The 24,053-nt window shown below is 38.2% G+C and overlaps 2 protein-coding genes and 1 long non-coding RNA gene across 4 annotated transcripts; 2 read left to right on the plus strand and 1 right to left on the minus strand.

The window, feature by feature from the left end:
- The first annotated feature begins 5,339 nt into the window (after positions 1–5,339).
- Positions 5,340–8,394, plus strand: scg2b (secretogranin II b). 2 transcript variants are annotated; one of them, XM_083525790.1, is made up of 2 exons: positions 5,340–5,653; positions 6,262–8,394. In XM_083525790.1, exon 2 carries the CDS (start codon positions 6,267–6,269, stop codon positions 8,019–8,021), a length of 1,755 nt encoding a protein of 584 aa, XP_083381916.1. In that variant the 5' UTR covers positions 5,340–5,653; positions 6,262–6,266; the 3' UTR covers positions 8,022–8,394. The 2 variants fall into 2 exon arrangements, with proteins under 2 accessions (XP_083381916.1, XP_083381917.1); XM_083525791.1 differs by having other exon boundaries at positions 5,549–6,123.
- A 234-nt stretch (positions 8,395–8,628) lies between these two features.
- Positions 8,629–19,693, minus strand: ap1s3b (adaptor related protein complex 1 subunit sigma 3b). The gene is made up of 5 exons (XM_083526198.1): positions 19,552–19,693; positions 14,126–14,304; positions 10,253–10,361; positions 9,732–9,869; positions 8,629–9,394 (listed from the first exon to the last, which is right to left on the minus strand). The coding sequence occupies exons 1-5, from the start codon at positions 19,552–19,554 to the stop codon at positions 9,359–9,361; spliced, it is 465 nt and encodes a 154-aa protein (XP_083382324.1). The 5' UTR covers positions 19,555–19,693; the 3' UTR covers positions 8,629–9,358.
- Positions 19,694–19,750: 57 nt separating this feature from the next.
- Positions 19,751–22,339, plus strand: LOC310717790. Its single transcript, XR_014530915.1, has 3 exons — positions 19,751–19,925; positions 20,100–20,153; positions 20,769–22,339. It is a non-coding gene; the product is annotated as an uncharacterized lncRNA (long non-coding RNA).
- Positions 22,340–24,053: the final 1,714 nt, after the last annotated feature.

Genomic DNA, 24,053 nt, shown 5'->3' on the forward strand with positions numbered 1-24,053 from the left:
AAACCCAATAGAGAATCTTTGGAGGGAGCGACAGGCCAGAAACCTGACTGATCTAGAGAAAATCTGTGTGGAGGAGTGGGCCAAAATCCCTCCTGCAGTGTGTGCAAACCTGGTGAAAAACTACAGGAAACGTTTGATCTCTGTAATTGCAAACAAAGGCTTCTGTACCAAATATTAACATTGACTTTCTCAGGTGTTCAAATACTTATTTGCAGCTGTATCATTCAAATAAATAGTTTAAAAATCATATATTGTGATTTCTGGATTTTTTTTTTTTAGATTATGTCTCTCACAGTGGACATGCACCTACGATGACAATTTCAGACCCCTCCATGATTTCTAAGTGGGAGAACTTGCAAAATAGCAGGGTGTTTAAATACTTATTTTCCTCACTGTAAATATAGCCAGAGGTGCTCTTCAAAGTGTATAATATCAGACCATTTCCACTCTCTCATTTTCATTTGTTTACATGTTCACTCTCTCCCTCTTTCTCTGCTGCTCTCATCTGTCATTTTGTACACTACTGCACAATAATTAATCAAATACTGATCTCTCCCTGCTCCCTGCTGAATTTGTTATCAGGCCTGGGATGAAATGAGATCAGGCATGGCACATAACCACACAGCATTTCTTTTATCCCAATTTAGATTTAGAAGAAGCAGATACAAATCATTTGTGCAAATCATAATGCAAACCGTTTTAATAAGTAATTGTGAAACACCAAGACATAAACCATAACATAATCATTAGAATATAACATGATCAAATGTTCACTGCAGCCAAATTAAATAATCGAATGGTAACACAGGAGATCTCAGAAATGTGTTTGTTCAATTCTAGTTCATTTTCTTACCAAGGATTTATTGTTAAGACCATTACTTAAAATATGCCCTTTTTGTCAAGGAGTGCAGTTGGAATTTTTTTAAGCCTAAAGTTAATGACATTTGACTTATGGGCCATTGAGTATGACATACACAAGAAAACCTTTTTGCCAATTATGACCTGATGCAGCTGATACAGCCCGGATACAGGACTGATTAGGAATGACTATTCATGGATTGTCAGGGATAATCACTACTTTTTTTTCACACTAGCTATTTTTGTAAAAAAAAAAAAACACTTGTGCTGATATGTAAAAAGGGTTCACTTGTACAAGGTGTTGCCATGACAACAGTGTTACAGCCTCTGCTGAGTGTACTTGTTAATTAGCTAGCTTATCTCTCTCGAACAAAGATTAGATTGATTGCTCTGGGTGTTATGTGTTGGAACATCTCCTTTTTGTAATTCACATGCTCAGTCACCAAGACTATTTTTTTTTCTAGTCATTGTCTGTGTTTGGAGAAATCAACACCCTGTAATCTGCTGGCAATTGACAGTAATTAATCACCCTGAAATTCCTTTTAAGGGTTTTATTTAAGAAAAGACTGCAGCTTTCTCCATCTGGTCTTTGTTTTAGACAGTTAACACAAATCTTGGCTGTGTTAAGAGAATCCCCAGTAGGCCCACCCACATACATCTCTGCCTATCAGATGCATTAGAGTGTAAAAAAATAATAAAGAATAAAGCAGAAAACATGACAACAACAACACCTCCACAGTAGCTATTTATAATCAGCTCCATTGAGAACAATGCCTCTGAGTCATTCTCATATCCATGATTTACACTGGAAATGAACTGACTGGGCATGAGGGCAATTTTAAACTGATGCATACAAATGATTAAAGGGTGTAATTAACGTCAGGATTTGGGTTGAGTAAATGTGTGCCTTCATGGGGGTCCTGGAATAGGTAATCATACAGTTGCATCTGTAATGGTCTCATTGGCTTCAACTGCCATTCTGAGTGAATTATACTCCATTTAAATAATGAAAACAGAAAAACCGTTGTAAACTTGCACCAATTCAGGAAATGTTACAAATGACAATAAGATTGTACCACATTTTATTCATGTGAAATACAATCAGGTTTTGAGTAAAATCAGGCTTATCTTGGAAGGAAGCACTGATTCGCTGTTGTCAGTGAGACATTTTCTTATTTCAAGCACAACAGATTTATCCTGCCCATTCATTCAAGCAACCTTCTAACCGTGTCTCTAATCCCCCTGCTAAAGAGTGATTGGTCTCAGGGCTTTGCGCTGGAGAGTCATGTTAATTTCTTTACCTTTTTCACTCATCCCAAGAGCTCAGATAGCTCAAACTGGGTTTGACCATATACTGCAAACAGATATGCATAACAACATGCAGGAGGAGATGCTGCCATTGATTAAATTGATTGGAATCCAACTTGCTATATCTGTAATCAGACATTTTACTGTAATTTTTATTTTTTTTAAATCATCTCATTTTCACTAAGTAACACATTTGCCTTTTTCAAGTATTATGCTGATTTTACTGCTATATAATTTGGGCTATTTTGTTTAAGAATGAATTCATGTTGACTGTGATCCTTTCCATCTGTTTTTCGCTTCAACCAGTTCACACACATCTTGGCTGTATCAAAATGAGCCTTTCAACTAAATATTTAAAACAAACATGCAAGTGCAAAAGGCTTACAAGTGTATGCAGAAATGCTGAAATTACTACTTTATCTATCCATAAGAAAGGCTTGGCATGATTTTTGCGTTGAAGAAGATTGTATTAAAAGGCTGTAAAAATGTCCACCATATCACTTTTCTTTTAGTGATTTCTATAGTTTTTTGCTTTCTAGGGACTGTTAAAAGAAGTATTGTCACTATTTGACACTATCTCAGAGCTGTGAGATTGCAATGTGATTAAGCAGAATAATCCAAATAAGGGCCAGATAGCACAGTACATGAATAGATCTGCATATTTTGACCCATTATTAGTTCTGTTCAGTAATAAAATACATATAGGACTGATATAGGCTTATATGACCATTTGACTTTATTATTATTATTATTATTATTTATAATAATAATAATAATAATAATAATAATAATAATAATAATAATATATTGAAATGTAGTTCTGCAGATATACAATCATATTTCTTTGATAACGGAAAAAATTGAGCTTTTGTTCTAAATGTGCAATAACATTAAATGAAATATTGCATGCAAAATGCAGAAAGGTTTTGAATAACGCAATTCATTATACCGATCTTAAGTGAAACACTTGACAAACAGTCTAAAATTTAAGGTATGATTATATCAGAATAATTTAAAAATTGCTTTAATATTAGTAAAATATTTAATTATATTGTGATATTAGTAGCTTTAAAATATATAATTAATGCAACATGTCTTAGTACCTGTAGATAGAAGTCAAACAAGTCAACTTCAAATACCATCCGAAAGGCCGTTGTTATTAATATAGGCCAAAAAGTGACAGTTTTTTGTTTTTAGGAAGGTTTGTGGGGAATGTTGCTCTAACAAGGATACAATGTTGGATCAGAGGAGCAAAGTGGCATGTTGCATATATAGTTTTGTTTTGCGATAATATGGCTTGTTATGTCTATTGTATGCGTTTGCATGATGTTTGCATGCAGATGCATTTGCATGATGTTTTAAAAGTTATGTATAGTGTCACATTGTGTGTTACAGTTTCAGGGGTTTTATGTCTTTAATTGTATGGAATTTAATTAAATCAATATATTCAAAATCCTGTAATATTGTCACATTTCAAACATGGGACAGGGAATGCCTGCAGTCTGGCATCAAAACTACTGACTGCAAGTTTAAATCTGTAAACTGCAATGGAACTAATGTTGGGCCCTGTAAAAAAAAAAAGCCCTTTATGTCTTTTACACTCCTCCATAATGACATCATGGAGCTGCTGGATGTTAGACACATGGCGCTTCTCCACCTTCCATTTTAGGATGCCGCACAGGTGCTGAATAGGGTTCAGGGCTGGAGACATACTTGGACACTTCATCACCTTTAGCTTCCTCAGCCATATCTTGGTCGTGTGTTTTGGGTCATTATTATTTTGGAAATCTGCTGTTCGCCCCAGTTGCTGAACGGAAGGCATAATGTTCTGCTTCAGAATGTCCCAGTCTATATTGGAATCCATGTTTCCCTCAATGACCTGCAGCTCCCAAGTTTCAGCAGCACTCATGCAGCCCCACATTATGATGCTACCACCACCATGCTTGACTGCAGGGAAGATAAAACTCTTTTGGTACTCCTCACCAGGGTGTCACCACACATGCTGGATACCATCTGAGCCAAACCATCTGAGGTTTTATTATAATTCTATCATACTAGAGGACATGGTTACAGTAATATATGCTCTTGAACAGGGTGTCTTCAGCAAACTGTTTGCGGGCTTCCTTGTGAGCCAGCTTCAGAAGAGGCTTCCTTTTGGGACAATGGCCATGCAAACAGACTTGTTGCAGTGTGAGGCGTTTGGTCTGAGCACTGACAAGCAGACCTTCTGCTTCTGCAACCTCTAAAGCAAAGCTGGCAGCACTCATGTTTCTGTTTTTTGAAGCAGCTTCTGCACCTGACACACAGCATGAGGACTCAACTTCTTTGATTAACCCTTTCATTTTCACACACACACACACACACACACACACACACACACACACACACACACACACACACACACACACACACACTAATTCACACCTAGGGGAAATGTAGCATAGTCAGTCCACGTACAACCTACAGGAACGTTTTTGTGATGGGAGGAAGCCAGATAATTGTGCAGCGGCAATCTACAAATCAACCTGCCCTGCTCTTTTGGTTATTAAATTATATGTAACATCTCGTATTTACGGCAAGCAGTAAGGAGGGGGTTCTGTTATAGTAAATAATTTTTTCTGCAGAGTGTACAGATATTTTAACTGAGGCTATTCTTCTGGGGTGCAACATTGTTGACCTCGACCTGAGGATTGCGCAATAACTGTCTGGTTGATCCATGCCGAGATTCTGTCGATTTCTTTGGACAGAGTGAGAGACTCTGTCATCACCACAGCATTAATCAGTCGTTTTCTTCTCACTGCGGAGGATGGATACGCCAGAAAGACTCTGTCGCTCCCTCTGTGTGCGTGCGCGCGTGTATGTGTATGTGTGTGTGTGTGTGTGTGTGTGTGTGTGTGTGTGTGTGTGTGAGTCATCGCCAGAGGATTTAACTCCATGACTCCCGCGCGTCAGAATGAAAACACAATGCATTGCACAATCTTAAAATGTCTCTTCTCAAAATAAAAACCGAGGTGCTGTTAAGAAACACTAGACATGTTTGTGTGGGATTTGTCATTTCAACAATTACTCATTGTCAAACACTTTTTTTCTTCAGTTGCATGCATGGGTGTCACGTTTCTTAAAGGAAAGCAGTTTTCCCCTTTACTTTCCCTCCTTTGCATTGTTTCTGCAGCTTGAAACCAGAAATAGCAGCAAACCTTCATGAATAAAGCAACAGAAAAGAAGAAAAGTCTCTAAAAGGCTGAAAATAAGAGCGGCTCCTCAGCTTTCTCTCGGCTCACTCTGAGAGATGGGGACCGGGCCGTGCATTACGTGGATGGCTATGACGCACGCGGTCAGGTGTTGCCTCATATAGCGCGCGAGGGAGCTGTCCCGGTGCTGAAACCGGAGCCTGCAGGCACACGCCAAAGACGCGCGCGGGGGAAATGCTCTTTTTGCTTTCATCCAAATTCTGAGCTCCTACCACTCATAACAAATAAAAACCAAGGTAAGGAGACCGACGTCGTGACTCTGATTTATGCAAAAGGATCAATGCAAGTAGCCATAACAAAGATGGAGAACCTCCTGGGTTTTTTTTTACCTTACTGTTTTCATTGTATCACTGTGGCTCAGCTGCGATCTCACTGTGTGTATTGATGTTACACTAATTCGACTTATTGATTGATTTATTCTTCTATAATATTTTACAACGTGTGAAAGAAAACGTGAACAAAAATATCGCTCTAACTGAATGACGGTAGCCACAAGTAAAAGGTTACCTTGACAACCGGAGGGGGGGGATAAGTGGAGAGGCGGGGGGAGGGAGGTTGTGAGTCATCCACCAGGCTACTGTAGTCGCTTATAAACATGTTATGATGATGCACGGTTGAGTCGTGTTGCTCTGAGGATCCTGGTCTTGTGGAGAGGGAATAAATCTTTTACACCACTCATACTGAGCGGTGCTGTTAGGAGCCTGAAGTGAGTACTGATTTGTGATTTTTGTGCATTTTTGAAAATGATTGTATTCTCACGATCCTGCTGTTGTGCTTGTTGACGATACATGGTAACTATATTGAGTCTGTATTGTTTTTTGTTCTGTATTTTTCTCTCATTCAGGCGGCATGACGCGTTCATTAAGCAAGCTCTCAGCGCTTGTCCTGGTCTCTCTCCTCCACTCCGTGGCCGTGCATGGCGCCTCCGTCACCCGTCATCACCGGCTGCGAGGCGGAACCGGCACCCAAGATGCATACCTGAGCCCAAACTCTGACATGATCAAAGCCTTGGAGTACATTGAGAGTCTGAAACGTCGCACGGACGACTCCGAAGGTCCTACTGGAGATTACGACGAAGTGGACAAATTCCGGCTCCTGGTGCAGCTCGCTTCACTTCGGGACGAGGACGCGCCGCTACGCGAAGACGCTGCAAGTTGGCCCGATAATAAAGCACCAGAATGGGTTAGAGCTCTGCTCAGGGTCCTGGAGCAAAGCTCAGACGGAGCGCTGGCCACCACAAACGAGCGCCGCTTTCACAAAAGCCGACGGCCGGCGACTGAAGCCGAAAGTCCAGCGCCGGAGAGCGGCGCCGTGGTAAGACCTCACAAGAAATATCCACTAATGTTTGAGGACGAGGAAAACGTCCGGGGCAACAAACGAGCCACTGAGGACCTGGACGAGCAGTACACACCTCAGAGTCTGGCCAACATGCGCTCCATCTTTGAAGAGCTCGGGAAACTGTCTACTCAGAACCTGAAGAGAGACGAGACAGAGGAGGAGAATGAGGAGGAAGATGACGAGGGCGTGTACAGACCACGGAACCTGGCGTATGAAGACGTGACCGGGGGAGAGGACTGGGTGCCGTTAGAGGAGCAGGTCGAGACCGAGGAGATGGTTAAGGGCAGTCACGAAGAGTTTGACAGGGGCTTAGAAGACAGCGAGGAGGCGCGTGAAGCGATCGAGAGACGAGCCGCACCTAAACTCGAATCTAGCGATAATGCAGACGACGACACCAAACTTGTGGACTACTTCTTGCTGAAGGTGATGGAACTGAGCGATCAGGCGCAGAAGAGAGATCTGACAGACGCGCAGAGCGGAAGGAGAAGATTGCTGAACATGCCCTCTCTGCTCGACCCAAGAGCCATCAAGCAGCTGCTCTCAGCCGTTTCTATGAAGCTCCAAATCCCGCCTGAGGATTTGGTCGGCATGTTGTTTATGGAGGAAACTCGGAAGCAGCAGCGTTTACCCGAACAGCAGGTGGCGAGAAAACCCAGCGTCCCTCGTTACCGGAGCCGCGTCATCAAATATTATAACGGGCGCCAACCGGAAGTCACAGTCGGCGACATTCCCTCTGATGTCAAAACCGAAGACATCCTGAAGGTCCTGGGTCTGGGAAACCTGGCCAACAAGAACGCGAAGTACTTCGTCAAACCGAGACCGTACAAAACGCCCATATCGAGATATTTCACTCCAAACGGAAGACGCGGGAGTTTCTCGGTGTCCGAGCTGAACAGAGCGCCAAGCAAACGGAAGGACGATTACGACGACGCGGTGGATGAAGATGAAGTGGCCACCTTTCTCGCCGCAAAACTTTTAACCGAGTACCCTGACAGCAGTTCATCAGACCGCAAAAGAGCTTTGGACTCTTCTAACGCATCGTTTCCGTACGACATTTACGAGGAGGCGATGAAAGATTTCTTCGACCAGGTGGACACGGGGAAGGGCGCGCCCTCCAAAAGAGACACGCAGGGAAAAGACGAGGCGGAAGTGCAGCAAAAAACATCGACCGAGATCGCTATCCAGGAGCAGTCTGAGCAGCAGATCCCCGAGTCTGTAACCGAAGGAGAGAAAGAGCATCATACCAAACTGGTCTCTGGGATGTAGTGGGTAAGAATAAACCACATAGGAACAACATTCCCCACATGTTTCTCCTTACAAATGCCTCGATTTCTTCAAGATTAACCAACGTAAAGTGCTTTAGGATTAAATTCTATATGATGTACATAATATATCCTATACAAATGTGCAAGAGTAAATTATTATTTTTTTTCTGTTTTGGGTTCTTAGTGTTTCAAGTGTATTTTTGCACCGTGCGTTAGTATGATGTGCCCTTATATTGAGCACTCCGGAGCTTGGTATAGTCCTATCGTAAGAGCTATATCATTATTAGACAAAGATGGATGTGATGTCATTTTGTACCTGTTCTGAAGTGTGAAATGACGCAAAGATTAATAAAGCATTACTGTATTATTTTTTCCTCTCGCTGTATTGTGTTAACTTATTAACCATGACCAGCCTTTAATACCATTTCAAACTTAATGTCATGATAAATATCAGTATGTTATCCTATAACGTGACGCCATGTTTCTTCAACACCAAGCCGCCGTGAAAACATGAATGGAAAGCTTCTTTCGTCATCACTGCATTACGTCATGTCAGCACTTGGACAGCTCCGGCATGAACGAGAACGAAAACAGGAGTGGACCAGGGATGTATCAAAATACATTTTAATTTCAATATTGAACAGATTTCACCATTTATTCCTTAGAGCATAATTGCAAGTAATCAAGTCACTGCATATAAAATCGCTTTTCAAACCTTATTAAATTTCTATAACTTCTTTGATAAGACACACCATAACCATTAAAAATGTGTAGGAGACAATCACAAAGTAGGCACTTTACATTAGTTTGAGGTTTAGTAGAATTATTGCAAATCAACCCATTAATTTAGTACCTAGGATAAAGTGAACGTGTATAATGAAATTTCTTGCAAAGCCGTGCAAACGTCTTCTAACAAACAACAGTAAGTTGTTGCTAATAGACTTGTGCAGTGTTCCTTACACAAATTCTCCCAAATCTATTAGACTTTAAATCAACCTATTCAAGTAACAAATGATCCCTACAGGGTTAAAAAAAAAGTGTTATAGTCCTGAATATACCAAACAACCACTGCAGAAATACGTAATGTAAGTAAGAACAATTTTTTTTTTTAAATTTGACATGTGACTGGAGACAAACAGAAAAAGCTTCCTCCAGATGTATTACAGCAAGAGATTTCCTTTACATACAGACATTTTACAGCATCTTCATATCCTCTTCACTTCTATTGGCAAAGTGTAACCACTTGTGTAAGCCATGATCTGTTTGTGAGTGTTACAGTTTGAGACCTATATTTTTCCTTTCGTTGCGTTGATGAGTGCTGTTTCCATCGAGAAGATGCTAAAAGGCCGGTTTGCTCATGTACTCTTCCATCGTCTGGAGAGAAGAAATTAAGATTGCAGTGAAATTCACATTCACAAACGTTCTACAATCGTCCAGCTGCATTAAGCTCTTTGTCAAGACTCATTAGTGGGTGTGTACCATTTATAGTAATTGCTTAGAAATCCTTAAGCCAGTATTATTAAAAAAAAGCAGTCTTGCTCTATTACAGTATACGCATTCATGCTGCACATAAAAATAAATAAATATTTAAATGAAAAAATAATAAAATGGCATGTGGTCTGAGGTCTTTTTCAAGGCATTGTGAATCATTTTCAGCCTGTCAGGACCGTTACACTTCGATGCGAGATCTGTACGTGAGTGAATCTCTCACCTCCTGCAGCATGTCTGAAGCCTCGATGGATTTAGCGATGGTCTGTTTCGATGTTTCCTGTATCTCTCCCCCCATCAGGAACTCGTCCAAGATAAAATACGCCTTCTCAAAGTTAAAAATTATGTCCAGCTCACACACCTGTGGGGAGAGGGGCAAATTAATTTTTCTTAAATGTCAAAACTATACAGTATTATACAAAGCTAAGAGAATTGTTTTTTATCACTCTGATATGTGCCACTCCCTCCCAGGAAGAAGAACAATCTTCTGAATAGAATATCCTGATTAAAATGTTTTAGGCAATTGCACATTTGCAGGTCTTGTGATTAATAAAAGGTCAATTTTCAGGACTTTGGACAGGGATTACATTGGGAAAAAGTGTAAATCCAGGAAAAGGGTATGCATCTCTGCTTTAAAATCCTTATTATTATTTTCACATACAGTAGGTTTAATAACTTCATATGTTGTATGAAGATGTGGACGGTCATGGTGATATTCTACATAACAGTATCTAATGTACTTACATTGCCAAAGTACTTATCCAGCAGCTCAACATATCGATGCAGCACTTCCAAAGCCAATAGTTCATTGTCCTGGTCCTCCAAACCACAGCAGAAATACAGACTGGCATACCTGTGTACACAGCAGCAAATTATAAATTATGCATTACTGGCAAAATATTACTGTTGTTTGTGTTTACCTGTTTATAGGTCTCATTTTTAAATGTGACGAACGCACAAAACAAAGCTGAAAATGTGCGTAAGCCACATTTATAAAATGAGACGCCTGAACAGGTAAACACAAACAACAGTAATATTTTGGCACTTTCCATGCAAAGGTTGTGATTCATTAAAAAAAAAAAAAAAAACACCTTGACAGGAGAAAGTGCACATCTGTAAGTAAACTCAGCCCTGCATATGCACAATGTGGAAACACAGAATGCGAGAAGGGAATTGGCAATACAGAAGGCACAACCTTTACGTGGAAAGTGGCATGCACACGTTTCCAGCCCCGTTTTGTCCGTACGCCATTTTTATAAATGAGACCCCAAGGCGGTCCAGAGTTTACTGGATGGAGCATCAGTAAGAATGGTCCTTGGGCAAACACAGTGCTCTGTGTGTAGTTAAATGGACTAAATGAAGCACAAAGGCAAATGGTTTGACTTCATGCTTTTTTGCATTCGAGTTATACGTTCCAGCCCTAATACACAATGCTGTATTTCTAGCTGATCAACTTAACAGACAGTAAATGTCTATAGGCAAAGTACACTCTTACAAAAACATTGTCAGGCTTTAATAAACAAATGTTAGATGCTCGTTGAGTTGAGATGTGGCAAAGATCAACATGTGGCAGGGAGGGTGTGACCACACACTGGCTGTGTTTAGGAAAAAGGGTTACAGACTGCTAATGAATAAACAGTGTGTAATATTGAATGTCTGACAAGAAGCAGGAGAATAGTAAACAGAGAGATTTAGGCAGTATTTATTATACTTTTTTTCCTGTACTTGTCAGCCCGGGGAGTCTCATTTGAATGAATGGAACATCAAAAGTGAACAGGAAGACGAAAAAAGAAAACCCTCAGGCAGCTTCAATACGGGTTCAGCAGAATGCCGTCTTCTGTTTTTACTTGTAATATCAATATGATGCTGAGAATTTTTTTCCCCCGAATGGCAGCTGTGCACTTATGTATGCTCTTTGGTCAATGCTTTCGTTCCATTGACATCAAGAAAAATACAAATAAAATGCCACAGGTTTGTCCTCAATATAGACAACAGCAAAGATAAATATTAAAATTTATGTATCCTTTACAAGAGAACAAGTCTAACTATGTAGTCTCAGACCCCCAGTCATAGAGGCCAACATATTACCTGGACTCTTGATTATAGGATGAAAGCTTAAACTGTTGTACCAATCGAAAGCTAAATTTAATTTAACAGCATGATCAGAAAGCTAGACATATGAGTAACTCACTCATTCAGCCACATCCTGAGAGCCTCCTACTGAGCAAATAACCTACCACCCACACTAACTTCAAATAAATGGATCAGGCCATCTGTGAAGCCTCATATTGGGCAGGATTTCTGTTTTTTTGCAACATAAGCTGAAGGTTCCAAGCTGACCAGCCAAAAGAAGTGGCTCTGAACTGTATGTCCTCATACACAGTGGCTCCAATAGAGGTTCTTTCTAAGACACTTGAGTCTGAATAAATCGCTTACTAATCATTCGCAGCTTTATTAGCTAAAAAGGCTGGATAACTCATTCCTCCAAGTGAATGTCCTCTGACTCAGTTATGGCTGGACTCATGTGATGTCAAAGAAGAGCATGTGTGGCCTCCCTCTACCCAGCTGGTAGCTTTTTCCTATATCACTGAGGGTCAATTAAAACATGATCCATGTCTAATATGAAGAAAAAAAATAGACAATCGTTTTAACAAGTTTTTTCATTCATGCAAAAGATCATATCTCAAAGCACTAACTAGAAAGAAAAACAGTTTAGGATGTGATGTCAAGGCTGCTGGCAACATGAGCGATAAACAAAGTTCTGCTTCTTACTATTAAGTAACTTATTCTGTATCTTTAATATTTGCTTTGGATCAATAAACATAAATAAATATTAACTTGGTATAGCTATAACACTAACTAAACAGTTCACTGTTTTGAGAAGGTAAGTGCATCATTGATCACAGTTAAATGCTTGTTGTTTACAAAAGGAAAACATATGCATTGTACCTCAAATGCTTGGAGGTTAAACATGACAGTTCCAAGCTCTGATGATGCAATAACACACTTCAGGAAAAAGGCAACAAGGGGAGCAACAAACACAAGAATAACTTTGAAAAGATGTAAAAATAATACTGAGCATTCTGGTCACAACTATGAACAGCTACTATTGTCATTACAGATGCCTAGTTGCACTGCACAAAAGATACTTTCAAAGAAGAAAACATTATACTGTACAAATAAAAAAAAAAGCAACTCATCCATTAGCATACAAAAACCACTAACTGGATTAAGGTTGTAGAAATATTTTGTAATAGTAAGTTCATCCTGGGACAGCTAGAAATGAGAGCAGTGAGTTATAATGTGTGTCTGTGGTGAGGACAATAGTGGAGAGAGCAGGCTGTGTAGGACATGAAGGGATTATTGTCAGCTCTGAAAAAAAAAAAAAACAATGATTCCTAGTGGTCTGTGAGTGTGGGGTTTTTTTTGTTTTTTTTACCATGATGTCAGGCCTTGGCATCGGAGCCAAGTTTCTGAATTGGCTTCATGGAAAACAACAAACTTGGCTATTAGTTAACTGGATTATTATTTGTACTCTTGTCTTATTACTCTTACTTTTGTGTTTGAGAAATGCTTTTTGTCACTAGTGGTTTACAACAGTTATTTGGACATCTCAAAGTTACCCACTTCTCTAAAAGGGCAGACTGGCAGGAGCAATAAACAAACATTAACCAAACCAGCTTTCCAAGCACAGCTCTGACTGGACCATTTTAAAACAGTGACCTTGTACTTCTACACTGATTTCTTTGCTATTTCTCCTTCAAATTATTATCTTGCACAAAGGTGAACTTTTTTTCATATTCCAGCTGTCTAATTGAGGCCTGTAGGTTTTGTGCAAAAAATGATGACAGCCATTATGCCGTTTTATACCTTGCAACACTGAGATCCTGTACATGCATGCTCTTAGCAGACCATAGCAGACAAGCAATCAAATAAAACCAGAAAATCCTAATTTCGGGCTTATCAGCTTAAGTTTAAACTCTGAACACGGTCACATGCCTCATTTTAAAACGATATGCAAATTTAAGCAACCAGATTATTTCACCGTTTCATCTACTTGTTTTTCCATTTAAATGGTTTCAGTTGGTTGTTATATCACACCAAAGTAGAAAACGATGAGAGGTAATTCATCTTGGTTTCAGTTCTTACATTATGAAACCTGTAAATTTAACAGGAATGTGTAGACTTTCTAGAACCACTGCATCTATAGTAGTTTGCTTACTGAATGTAAAAGAGGCATAGCAACAGGTCAGGTCTCCCACACACACACTTTTTTTTTTTTATTTGTCAAAATTGTTTTGCTGGGCAACAGATATTTAATCCGGTTAACTTAGAGGGCCTATTTATGGCCAGTTGTTTTAGTCAGCCTTTTTGAAATGCTGGCTACATGTTGCCTCTTAAAATGCTTCCCTTCACCCAAGTAAAATGGGCAACGTTAGTTTTGAGTTGAATTTACTGCTATTGTTTGATAAAATTTAAACGTTACAGCATATGCTATTGCATTCAAAAACACAGAAGTATAAATAAAAGGGCCATTCTTTGAAAAATCTAAAGACATTTTGAAAACAAAGCCAGTACAGACATTGTTACTTGTTTTTCCAGCTGGATCCTCCTCACCTCTTATATACAATCTTCAGATCTCGCCAGTGCAGGAAGTTGCACGTGCGTGGTTTTCGAGCCAGCACCATCGTGGTCATGTCCCGTATGATCTTCTTCTTCTCTCGCTCAGGCAGTGGCAAGAACCATTTCTGCAGCCGTAGCTTCCCTTGGCGACTAAAGAGCAGCAGAAAACGCATCTACCCAACACACCACATAAAGACAAAAAAAGAAAATATATTGACAAATAAATTAAGAAACATCTATACAGGTCATTATTTATCCTCTGTGATTTGAACGTGTGTAATGAGTGCTGTGTACTGATAAACTTCAACAATCAAATCCATCAAATAAATCTAATCATTCTTTCATTCATTAATACAAGAAAAAGTTATACGATGCATTTTATATATATATTTTTTTTTAATTAAAGTAAAGTCAAGTGGCCATCACTGTCAGGCAAGTTGTGGAAAATGCAGAATTCTGGCTTATACACTAAGCACATAGAAGAGGAGTTGTGAAACATCTGGCGAACAAAAAAAAGCAAAGCATTGAGTAAGCACTGCTGCCAAGTCTTTAAACAGCCCCGGAGTTACTTTGAAAAAATTAAAAGGTTCACAGAAAAACTTTATAGGAAAACTGGTAGACATTCACCATCCACTTTATTAGGAACATCTATACACCTGCTTATTCACACAGTTTTCTAATCAGCCAATCATGTGTCAGCAGTGAAAAAAACAAACATGCAGTTAACAGTCACATAAAACATCAGAATAAAGAAAAAGTGTGACATTTGTGGCATGGATGCTGGTACCAGACAGGCTGGTTTGAGTATTTCAGAAAAATCTTATCTCCATTTCACAAAAAAAGGCTTGGGAGTTTATAAAGAAAGCCGTGAAAACATGTTCTGCATGAGTGACAGTTCTGTAGATGAAAATGCTGTATTAATAAGAAAGGTCAGAGGGAAAATAGGCATGTTTTAATTGTCAGAAAAGATGCAATTCATATAAATAGATCCTCCACACACAGAATGTTTTTTGTTGTTGTTGCACCATTTTGTGTTAACTTTGTGTAGAAAATGTTGTGTGTTCTAAATCAGCAGTTTCTCAAAACACACAGCTCATCTTTTACAAAGAACTATGCCACAGTTAAAGTCACAGAGTTTCCCCCACAATCTGTTTTAAATGTGAACAGTAATTGAATAATGACCTTGTGGTGACCCAGGTAGGCATTCCTATTAAAATGACCAATGAGTGTAGTATATTGTTGTGGCAATATATAGCAAAATGAAAAATGAATTTACTGATTCCTTTACTCTCTGGTCAGGGTCAAAGTGAGCTATATTAGGGACACTAGACATGATCTGGGGAATAGACCCTGGATAAGATGCCAGTCTGTCACAGGGCTCCATGTATACACAAACTAACACTTACGGCCAATATAATATAACAAATCAACCTAGTGTCCTGTTTTTGGAAGGTAGGAGGAAGCTGTAGAACCTGTTAGATACTGATCTCCATATGACTTACATAAAGAACATGTGATTAAATAAAACTTTCTATTAAGATGTATATTATTGGGATCATATAAAAATAATTCTAAAATGGCACTGTGGTACAGGAGTCACGCATAATGCCCTATGACGAAATAACCTTAAACTTACACCTCTTGAGACCAGTCCTCATAGAATAGGCTCTCAATTTACAGTGACCCTGAGCAAACTAAAGTAGTTACTAAAGTTGAACAAACGGACAGACGAATATAGTGATATCATGTTAGCAACAAAAAACTGAAGACTGTACAGACTTTTCAATGCAGTTAAAAGACCCTTGGCACACCTAAACCTATACATTGTAGCCTGAGGCTGGGGTTGGAGGAGGGGGCTGGAAACTATTGTTAATGATTGTTAGACTACTAGGTAGAAACCTAAACCTGGGGAAAATGCAAATAAACAGGAACGTTTAGTGGCCATTCATTCACTATGCATTAACTAAATAAGTGGTTTCACAGCCGCCACTGTTTTTTCAACAAACTATTTTCAAAGGTGCCTCAAGACCTTTGAATTTCTATTACATTAATTCCAGATGCAGCAATGGGGCAATATGATGGCAATCGAATAAAAATCAACTGAAATAAAATATGTTCAAAGAAAGATGATGGCCCACACTCGGTCAATGGACTGAGATGAAAAAAGATAAAAAAATACACACAGGCATCAGTCTTTCACTTTTAGAAGACAAAAAGCTAAATAGGACATTATAGCTTAATATCAGGCAAAAGGAAGAGAAGTTTGGCGTTTCCGTCTTCCGAGGCATAAACAAATTACACCATGGCCCACATGTAAATGCTTTGAATGGGAGTGACGGTGTTGTCTATGAACAAAGTTCTCAATTCTTTTTTTCCTCTATTGTTTATATACGCACGCGCGCGCTCGCACGTGCAAGCACGCACGCACACACATCAACACACGCTGTTTAAAAATTGCTTACATGTGCAGAAGGACCACATGCCCATGCAGTGCCTTTTCTTACAGTAATTTATCACAATAAAACACAGATTTACACATCCTGGCTTAGTTTGCAAATTAACGAGTAAAGGATTTCTAAATAAAAGAAGTCAACAAAGAACACTTCACATTTCTCTGATGAGCTCAAAAGCTTAAATATAATAGTACTTTAACAAAAGAAAACTTGGCATAATTATTATTTTCTGGATCTAATGCATTTTTTGTGGTTTGAGCTCTCTTTTAGGATTTCTATTTACAGTACTGTACAGATTACATGTGCAATAGCATGTTCTCCAGGTCATATAACATGATGATGATGATAGTCAAACAACATTCAAAATAACCCCATTCTGCTACAGTAGGTCATGATCCGGAAAGAAAAATGGAGCTCTGAAACAAGTAAACAGCTGCTTGAATTTTGTCTGATCACATGACGTCCTTATATTGGGGTCTTTTAAGATGGTCATAGTGGTGCTCACCCTTTTTTTTTTTGTTGTCGACTGTCGTTGGCCAGAAAAACTGAAACTCAACCTCAACACCTGGCTGTGTACCAGACCTCATCATCACATTACTATCATGTCCATAGAGATCTATAGGAAGTCTATAAGACATGAGGAGGATCCAGTTGCAAAAACAAGTAGCAACATCTGTACTGGCTTTTGCCCTCCAACTGTCATTTGATCATAGAATGGCCCTTGCTCATACTTTTGTGTTTATGAATGCAAAGGCACATGTGAGCTGTTGTAGAACCTCTGGCAGGATGTTATGCATAATGGCAGTAAGTTCAATTCTTAGTCACTGCTGTGTCCTTTCAACATACAGTAAATGGCTGACCTCACTAATGCTCTGGTGAACACAAAGACACACTCCAGGATCTATTGAAAAGCCTTCTCAGAAAAGTAGAGGTTATTAGAAGACAAAAAAAGAGGGGGTGGGGGGATGGTGTTGAATTTTTTTTTTTCTGGACTATAAGCTGCTACTTTTTTTCTACGTTTTGAACCCTGCGGCTTAAACAACGAAGCAGCTAAATTTATAAATTTTTCCTGGGTTTTTTTCTGGTTTCCCAAACTTCAAGCCAAAGAACTGCACGACATAACATTAGACCAATGAAATTTCCGAATGAAAACGAAAAAAAAAAAAAAAAAAAAACCCCACCTCACCTGTGTTCTGAGCTGCACGGCATCAGGAGAAAAAACGGTTTTTTTTAAACGCACGACGATGCCAAAAGATAAACTCTCGAGAGAAATAGTGTGAAAGGAAGGAGGAAGAAAGTGAACAATGACTTTCTTGGTAGGCTACTGTTTAGATAAAAGCCGTTGTAATGCGTTGAGTTTGGGTGAAGGGAGAGCTCACTAACTCCAGTTGCAACAGAAATCATATAAGCACAGACAGGTTTCCAAAACTCGTGCTTTTTTTATTTTTCTTGGCAACAGCGTTACGGGTTAGTCAAAGAAACTTAGAAATGATCATCAGAAAATAATAAGGACATAATCCTCGTCTTGAACACACGCAGAAATACCGGGAAAAATGCAGTGGCATGCTATTCCCAAAATACCGCTATGCTCCTAAAGGAAATAAAGGATAAAATAACACAGAGGCAGAGGCAGAGCTGCAGCCAAAACCATGCAATAAGAACAGATGTTTAAAAAAAATGTAAATAAATAAATAAATAAATAAATAAATCACAAAAAATGTGACTTCTCTTAAAGATAAAATTAATAGTGATTAAGTGATTAGTGATTGTGATTAAGAATTTGAAAAAAATATAAAAAATAAAAGATTGGAATAGACATTTAGGAGATGTGGTGAGTGATGTCTATCATAGCAGTGTTCACACTGAGCTTTGTTGTCGACTGTCTTTGGTCATAATGGCATTAAACCAGATTTGTAACATCAGGCCACATCATACAGTGTTAATCTGACATCAGGAGGCTTTAGGAGAGTTTGACAATCCTGTATAAAGCAGAACTGGAGTGTGCTTCAGTACTCTACAGTCAGGTACACAAACTGCTGCTGCTGATGAAGGAATTTTGTTTAAAGCCACACACACAAATAAATGTATGTGCACACACAGTGTTAATAAGCATCAGTGTGTATGATGATGCATGTGAAATCTCAAGTTATAATAATAATAATTAAAATGTTATATTATAAACAACATTTTACCATTTATACTTTAACACAATATGCAGAGGTGATCGACTGTTCTTTATATAAAATCCTCAAATTAGATGCTACCTGTCATGTCTAAAGTAGGTGAGCATCTAATACAAGTTGCAGGTCTTCAATAAGCCAAAGAATCATCAGCCAGAGATGTATGTCGATTTAAAGGTCACTTGAACAACATAGTATTTTTCACTTTATATATAATTTAAGAGTAAGAAAATTACCTACTCGGAAGACCTGCAGCCCAAACCAAGCAATATGAATAAGTGATCACAAAAAAAAATAAAAAAGAATAACAAAAATAAAAATAACACAAAAAAGCGTTACTTTTCGGACAGATGGAACTTCATAGTGATAAAAATAAAGATAAATAAAGGCCATGCTGAAGTTGTCTCAGTCCCATAGCATTAATATCAATAAGGCTTCCAATATGATGGAACCAGTTTCACTGGAAAAGTGCTGAGTTCACGGAAGCGTTTATCTATTGCAGCGTGTTGTTACTCCTACTCATAGGTTAAAAAAAAGCAAGATTCAGTCATTAATAATACACCCAGAATAATTACTTATTCCTTTATCTAATCTCGATACGGATTACATGAACTTCTTTTCGCGAAATAAAACATCCGTCAATCTGCGGCTAAATAAAACCGGAAGTTGTAAATCAACTACCTGGTAAGAACAGGTGCAGGCTGAAGACATGCCTTCAACCAGTCAGAAAATACATCATAAACCCCAGTAACTAACTATAAATGTCGAAAAGAGCTTAGTTACTTACCATTTTGGAAAAAAAAATACACAAAGTAAAGTTAAAAGTTAGTTCATTTGTCGGCTCTGATGAAGCGCTGCTCTGTCGGACACATCGCTGTCTTTCTTTCTCTCTCTCTCTCTCTCTCTCTCTCTCTCTCCCAGAATGCTTCAAACAGAAAGTGCGGAACTCCTCCTCTGCACGAGAGTCCAGAGCCTTATTCCAAACTACACCCTGCTGGATACTAAAGAGCGCTACATAGGGCGTCAAACCGGGATTGTATGATTTATGTAGCGCGCGTGTGTAGGATAGAGGAAGGTGTTTGAACGCGGCCACACTTTATTGCGTCATTGAGGCGCCGGTGCTGCACCTGTTTAAAGGTGTGGAGGGCGGAGAAATTTCAGGTAAGACCCAAGCCTTTCTTCTTCTTCTTCTTCTTCTTCTTCTTCTTTTGCTTCTTCTTTTCTCTTCTTCGTTTTATATTATTTCTTATCATTATTATTATTATCATCATTATTATTATTTCCATTTAAGTGATTTCCTGGTCTACCTGAGCCAATTTCCCGCATCTGTTTCAGTTGCAGTTTTTTCTATGCATCGATGAATTAAGCTACAACTGATTCTGCATTATGGTGAGATAAGTTAAATTTTGTATTATATACGTTATAATTAAATTAATAATCAAAACGTCTAATATGTATAATAGTAATATAATATGTACATTATTCCGGTCCATGGAAAAATTGTCTTGCGTGAAACTGGTCAGTCAAACACGATCAGTCAAATTATGTTGATTAAAAGGTTTAGAAACACCTGAACATGTACTTTTTGTTTCACTGAGTAGATAATCTATGAGATTAGTGATAGTGTAAGAATACTACAAAATATTATTAAGGCTACTAGCAATTGGTTCAAGTAATTTAATGAACTACACCAATATGACCATTAGAGGGCGATGCATGTATCAATGCTACAGTAGCTAGTACAAGGTTTATGTGTATTAAAATACCAGAACACTGCGCGGGTAAAATCTCACAATGAGTTGGTCAGCAGGTGTTGAATATATTTGAATATATTTATTAATTTTTTTTTTTTATTATTCTAACCAATTAAAAACTTCTACTGCATTTTGGTTAAAAGAAATGAAATAAGCAACTTCTGACCAATAGAATGGTAAGAAAGAAAAAAAGGTGCTTTAACATGTCACATCTACTATATAGCCAGGTGTAATTAATTACATATCCCAGTGATGTTAGGAAGCTGGGATCAAAGCACAGGGTCAGCCATGATACAGCACCCCTGGAGCACAGAGGGTTAAAGACCTTGCTCAAGGGCCCCAAGAATTACAGATTGGTAATACCAGGCCCTGAACTCTCAATGAACTCTTCTGCTTAGTAACTGAGAGGTAAGCAACTGCCTTGGGCCCTAAGAACCCAAGGGTCCCTTAAAAGCACATATATTTACATACATATTATACCCTAAAGTGATTTATTCGGCTGTTAATTCATGGCGTCAATGGCCTCACCAAACATTGCTTCATGCTGTAATGGAATATTCATCACACAGCATGAAGCTCATCAGGTGAAAATGAGTCATACATCACATTGCTCATACAGTTCCTTGTAAGATTTTAAAGTTTAATGTTGCTAGGTCTTTTTGCTTTGAATTAGTAGACAGAGAAATGTCAAAATGAATGCAATCCTGTATTTTGCCTAGGGCCCTTAAATCACTCAATCCATCCTGCTAAACTTTGATATACCACTATATATGATGTTGAATTTGTGAATCTGATTGGGCAAGGATTGTCCATTCCTAACATAACATGCATTTATGCAAATAAAAATTAAGATCCTTTCGATGTTACGATGAATTCTTATACAGCACTTACATATACACAGGCATTTAATCATCTGTCTGTTACAACAGTCTAGAAAATGAAGCTACCTGAATATAAGCATCAGTATATAATTGAAGTAGCTGGCATGGTGTGGCCTCTAGAGGGCGTTAGTCAGAACTCTAGTAGACATTTGTGACCCTGTAAGATTGGGCCAGGCACTGTGGAGAGAAACTGAGCTTATGTCTATCTATGGTAACATTGTGTGGTTTGCCAAAGAAATGGACAAGTCAAGTCAAGGAGCTTTATTGTCATTTCAATAATATATAGCTGACACAGTACACAGTGAAATGACTCATTGTTTCTCCAGAACCCTGGTGCTACAGAAAACAACAGAAAACAAAATAGCGCTACGAGAACACAAAGCTAATGACTAAAGTAAGTTGTCCTTACCACATAAAGTGCATCGTGTGCAACCAAGTGCAAACAGTGCAGACAAAGGACAGTGCAAACAGATAACAAAAGACAGTGTGGGACAAATACACAAAACACAAAATAGTGCAGACTGGTAAACCTACTGTATATTATACAGTACAATGTGCAAAGAAGAACTGTATACAGTAGTGTACTTGTGAGTAAACACAAAATGTAAACACAAAATATTGTGCAAAACAGCTAGAGCAGCAGTAAATAGATGTGCAAAAAACAGCCTGTAAGCAGTTATATAGTTATAATAAAATAATAATATAGAATGGGTGGTGTTAAAGACATGAATGTGTGTGAAATGAGTATGAGTGTGTGTTTGAGTTTAGATTTGTAGCAGCTCAGTAACACAGTTGAGTGTGTGCGTGCGTGTGAGTTTTAGTTCCGGTTTAGTCCTGGGTGTTGAGAAGCCTGATGCTTTTAGGAAAAAGCTGTTACACAGTCTGTATGTGAGGCCCGAATGCTTCGGAACCACTTTCCTGGAGTGAAGAGTGTGTGTGTGTGGGGGGGTATATATATATATATATATATATATATATATATATATATATATATATATATATATATATATATATATATATATATATATATATATATAAATAGTTGCTTGAGGACCAGTGTAAAGTTTGCACAGTCAGTGGTGGTTTGGTGAGTCATTTCATCTGCTGGTTTTGGTCCACTGTGTTTTATCAGGTCCAAGGTCAGCACAGCCATCTACCAGGAGGTTTTAGAGCACCAGCTGCTGACCAGCTTTATATAGATGCTGATTGCATTTTTCAGCAGGATTTGGCACCTGCCCACACTGTCAAAAGCACCAAAAGTTGGTTAAATGACTATGGTGTTGGTGTGCTTGACTGGTTAGCAAACTCACCAGACCTGAACCCTATAGAGAATCTATGGGGTATTGTGAAGAGGAAAATTAGAAACAAGAGACAAAAAATTCTAATGAACTGAAGGCCACTGTAAAAGAACCCTGGTCTCCATACCACCTCAGCAATGCCACAGACTGATCACCTTCATGCCTCTAGACTCCATGTCACACCGAATTGGAGCAGCAATTAAAGCAAAAGGAGCCCCTACCAAGTATTAAGTACATATACAGTAAATGAACATACTTTCCAGAAGGCCAACAATTCATTGAAAATGTTTTTTAATTGGTCTTATGAAGTATTCTATTTTTTTAAGATAGTGAATTGGTGGGATTTCTTTTTTTTGTTAAATGTGAGCCAAAAATTATAAAAAATTAAAAGAAACACCTGTGTGTGATAAATCTATATAATATACAAATTTCCCTTTTTTGTATTGAATTACTAAAATAAAGAAACTTTTTAGTTATATTTTAATTTATTGAGATGCCCCTGTACAGTTGAGAAATAATTGTTAATGATGAGAAGCAGAATGTAAAAAAAAAAGCCTGGATTTGTTGTCCTGCAAAAACCACATGGCAAAATAGCAACATTAGTTCCTCTATTTGTGAGATTTATCTTTTGAAACAGTAATAACATTGGAGTGAAGGTTAACACCAAAATCAATCTACATAACAGTCAACAAAGTAACAAATTTAAGAGCAAGAGGCAGTTTTTTTCCCCAAAAATATTAAATAATTAATTCTTCTTTTTTCGGCTGCTCCCGTTAGGGGTCGCCACAGAGGATCATCTGTCTCCATACCACCCTGTCCTCTACATCTGCCTCTTTTAAACCAACTACCCACTACTCTTCCTTACCACATCCATAAACCTCCTCCTTGAGCTTCCTCTTTTCCTCCTTCCTGGTGGCTCTATCCTCAGTATTTTTCTACCGATTAATTAATAAATTATTATGTAATATTCTGTTTTTATTATGAAAAATTAAGTAATAATTGTTTTTGAGTATTTTTGGTTCCTGAGCTTTATCTATTATTTAAAAAAAACAAAAACAAAAAAAACACAGTTTACATTTAAACCGGAGGTGGCAAAAGTACACACATCCATGTTTTAAAATACTCAGGTAAAAGTTGAAGTACTGACTACACTTTTTTATTTAAGTTAAAGTAAAGAAGTTTGGGCTTTGACATGTACTTAAGTGAAAAGAAACCATTTCATTGATTTTATGATTTCACTTTATTGTCTGGTGTCCTTGAGTGTTGTGAAAGGTGCCTTTAAATAAAATGCATTAATATTACTATTATTATTATTATTATTATTATTATTATTATTATTATTATTATTATTATTAT

Source organism: Silurus aristotelis, assembly GCF_946808225.1.
Source record: "Silurus aristotelis genome assembly, chromosome: 22".
Lineage (NCBI taxonomy): Eukaryota > Metazoa > Chordata > Actinopteri > Siluriformes > Siluridae > Silurus > Silurus aristotelis.